Raw genomic sequence first — 4,344 nt, 5'->3', positions numbered from 1 at the left:
AACGATTTATTAGAATATTGTTAAAGCTTTTATTAATGTTGTCCTCCACACCCTTATTAAGATTAGGTTAATTGAATGTTAAGCCCACCGGTCCCTAATCGCCTCTCTGTAATTACCCAACTCCCACGTCCTCGAAGATTGACGTAGACTGGAACCCAGTGCATGTCAATCGCGTATACCCTGGATAGCTCAGCTTTGCGGCTGAGTGAACAGACGGGAGCAATGGGGGCAATACACTGGAGCCAGCCGGTTCCAGTGTATTGTTTAGTCTTCTTCAACATCGGACTAAGGGTGAGGAATCCCTGACAGAAACCTCTACTGACACCACGTCCTGCCAGCGCGTCGGTATATGGCAAAAATCCCTCATGAAACTATGGAAGACAAAGAAAAAAGAGGTCGTAAAGCCCATGGCCAGAAGGGGCGCAAACATCAAGGACCTGGTGATTGCAGATTGCCCAGTCGTGACATAAGATGTGAATCTTTGTATGGCGTCACACAGTCAAAGCCAATAGGAAGCTGTGTGACTGATGATGGTCACAAGATTGGACAAACACAACTCAACATATGTACATATAATACTAGAACATTGAGAACGGAAGAATCACTTGAATCATTGCTAGACGAACTGAAAGACTTCAAATGGGACATAATTGGACTATGTGAAACAAAACGAGAAGGAGAGGGCATTGAGGAACTCAAGGGAGGTGCTTGGCTCTATAACCAAGGAAAAACAGAGGCAAACAAAAATGCCAAGGAATTGGATTTCTTATCCACCCAAAATTCATAGACTATGTAAAGGACATGAAATATTACTCAGATAGAGTGATCTCTCTCATAGTACAGTTGACAGGAAACAAACAGCTTTGCGTAATTCAAGTGTATGCACCAACATCGGACTACGACGATGAAAAAGTTGAAGAACTCTACGAGGAGGTAAATAAGGCGATAGAAGACAGCAAAGCTGAGTACACCATAGTAATGGGTGACTTCAACGCCAAGATAGGAGAATGTCAATCTGGAGAAGAAGCCATCATGGGAAAGTTTGGAGTTGGAGAACGAAACAAACGAGGGGACATGCTACTTGAGTTTGCTGCGCAACAAGGACTTATCATTGCTAACACATACTTCAAGAAACATAAAAACAGGTATTGGACATGGGAAAGTCCCAACGGAATTACAAAGAACCAAATCGACTTCATCCTAAGTAGCCAGCGTGGAATTGTAGAGGATTGTTCTGTCATCACGAGTGTAGACATTGGTAGTGACCACAGGATGGTCAGAGCAAAGATACACATAGACAGGAAATTGGCAAGACTCAAAATCATTAGAAATCAAAAGAAAAGCAAGTTAAACATACTGAAACTGAAAGATTTGAAGAATGATTTTCAACTGGAGTTGAAAAACCGATTCGCATGTCTGGACATAGAAAATGCAGATATAGATACCAAATATGAGCTTATACCAATACAATAGTGGAGGCAGCTGAAGAAATAGCGCCAAGAGAGAGAAAGACCAAACAGACCACAGAGGAGGACAAAGCAATCGAAGAGTTAGATAAGAAAAGGAAAGAACTTAGAGAAGTAGAGGACAAATCACCAAAACAGAAGATAGAATACTCAGAACTAGTCAAAACAGTGAGAAAGAAAAGACGAGAAAGAAGTAGAAAGAGAAAAAAGCAGCAAATTGAATCCATCCTAGAAAGTGGCAAGGGACCAAAACAGATTACAAAAATGAACAGCAAGAAAACAAGAATTTGCCAAATGAGACAAAAGAATGGAAGCATAACCACAGACAGAGAAGAAATTCTAAATGTATGTACAGAATTCTACCAAGACCTGTACAGCAGTAAAACAGATGAAAACAGCGGAACCAGAGTACCCACAAAATCAACCGATGACACTGAAGTACCAAATATAACAGTTAGAGAAGTGGAAAAGGCAGTAACACAAATGAAAAACAATAAAGCACCTGGACCTGATGACGTATCAAGTGACATTTTTAAGATAGGAGGAGGAGATCAACAAACAGCTGGTGAAACTTTATAATCAAATCCTGAAAGACAAAAAGATTCCTGAGAAATGGAAGGAGGCAAAGATCATTCTACTTCATAAAAAAGGGGATAAAGCAGACATCAAAAATTACCGGCCGATAAGTTTGCTTTCTCATGCATATAAGATATTTACCAGAATAATCCAAAACAGGATCCAAAGAATACTAGACGAAAACCAGCCAAGGGAACAAGCAGGATTTCGGGCAGGTTTCTCAACAACAGACCATCTACACGCATTAAACCAGCTGATTGAAAAGGCGAATGAATACCAACTAAAGCTTTGTGTAGGGTACATAGACTATGAAAAGGCATTTGATTCGGTTGAACATTCAGATCTTTTTGCAGCCCTAAGAAGAATAGGAGTCAATGAAACCTATGTGCTCATCATAGAGGATATCTACACAGATGCAGTAGCCACAATCCATTTGGACAATGATGTGTCAAACCATATTCACATAAAGAGAGGAGTGAGGCAAGGGGATACAATATCACCAAAAATCTTTACAGCTGCCATGGAAGAGATTTTCAAGAAGTTAGATTTGGAGAAGCAAGGAATAAATATAGATGGAGAATGGCTGACAGACCTGAGATTCGCAGATGATGTTGCTTTAACAACAACATCAGTCAAGGACATGGAGATTCAATTAAATGGTTTGAACAGTGAAAGCAAGAAGATCGGTTTAAAAATACACAAAGGAAAAACAAAATTCATGACAAATTTCGAAACAAATGAGCCCATTGTAGTTGAAACTGATGAGATAGAAAAAGTAGAAAGCTACAAATATCTTGGCCAGACTGTGAAGCTGGAAGACAACACGAGAGAGGAAGTTCTAATCAGAATTAAGGCTGGCTGGAGCTGCTTTGGCAGATATAAAGACATTCTGTGTGATAAAAAACTATCAATGATATTAAGGAAGAGGGTCTTCAATCAATGTGTGCTGCCTACAATGACATACGGCTGCGAAACGTGGACAACAACTAAATACCTAGAACAAAAACTGATAACAACACAGCGGGCAATGGAAAGAAGAATGCTGAATATCACAATACGGGACAAAATTAGGAACACGTATATAAGAAATAAAACCAAAGTCAAGGACATTCTGGAGAAAATAAAAGAGGCAAAATGGAGATGGGCAGGTCATCTAGCAAGATCAAATGATAACAGGTGGACAAAACGACTAACAGAGTGGCAACCTAGAACAGGCAGAAGGCGAAGGGGAAGACAAAAACGCAGATGGCGGGACGACATTACATCATACATTGGCACAACCTGGGCTAGGATAGCGCAAGACAGAGAAACATGGAAGCTTCATGAGGAGGGCTACAGCCGACATGGGCTGACGTAGCCAGCAAGGCAAGGCAAGGCAATTGAATGTTGCTACAATTGCATTATTGTTTGATTCCAAGACATGGAGATCTGTCGAGTTAACATCGTATTATGATTACATAGATATTAAATATTTATACTTCTACAACTTTACATCTGTTTCCCTGTTCGCTTATTTATTATCCCGGTTATACTGTGGTCAAATATAGACCATCGAAATATTTTCTTTGTAAAATTGACATTCGACGAAATTTAACAATAACAATTTTGAAAAATTGGCAACATTGTCAGCTGTAGTTTATGTGAGTCTGTAGTAGATAATGAAGTGAATCCTTTCTATAGTATGGATTTGTAACCGATTGCCTAAAACCTACAAAGAGGTTCAAGTCTATATTGACGTATATCATGTATATGGAAAGACTTTGCACTATATCAGAATTGTATAGCTATAAAAGTGTTTTCATTATGTACAAATGATATTCACATATTGGGATGGATTTTAAAAACTAGAAAAACAGTACTAGGCAAGATGAATCTACAGGGTTCAAAAGAAATAACTCCCCCTAAATTTACAAAACATTTCTTTGCATAACTTGACATACATTTGGTTGATTTGGAAAAATTTAAAAACCTGTGAATAGAGGAATCTTTTTGCTACCCTCCCAATTTTCTTCTTTTTGAAAATCATTTTTTGTTGGTCAAAAATTATCACATTTCCCAAAAATGATGCTTTCAAAAAAAGTTGCACTTTACCACATTATGTACAAAACGTTCTCGATATTAATGTTAAGGTTGATTTAATTCTTGTTTTTTTTCCTTCACCTTTCTGTCTCTGATCCTTCAGGCATCCATGCAACCATCATTCAGTGCAAACCAAAGATTTGTTGAACATAATTTTCGCGTAAAATGAGATTTTCTTTGATGTTTTTAATCAGCAGTTGCTTCAAAATGATAAAATCACTAG

The 4,344-nt window shown here is 38.4% G+C and overlaps 1 protein-coding gene across 1 annotated transcript; it reads left to right on the top strand.

Annotated features, from left to right (window-relative positions):
- The first annotated feature begins 801 nt into the window (after positions 1–801).
- Positions 802–3,399, top strand: LOC140172084 (uncharacterized). Its single transcript, XM_072195432.1, has 3 exons — positions 802–1,342; positions 1,474–2,031; positions 2,396–3,399. The coding sequence occupies exons 1-3, from the start codon at positions 802–804 to the stop codon at positions 3,397–3,399; spliced, it is 2,103 nt and encodes a 700-aa protein (XP_072051533.1).
- The last annotated feature ends 945 nt before the right edge of the window (positions 3,400–4,344 follow it).

Source organism: Amphiura filiformis, chromosome 15 (assembly GCF_039555335.1).
Source record: "Amphiura filiformis chromosome 15, Afil_fr2py, whole genome shotgun sequence".
Lineage (NCBI taxonomy): Eukaryota > Metazoa > Echinodermata > Ophiuroidea > Amphilepidida > Amphiuridae > Amphiura > Amphiura filiformis.
Note: the sequence above shows the minus strand (reverse complement) of the source record. Positions and strands in the feature narration are given on the sequence as shown.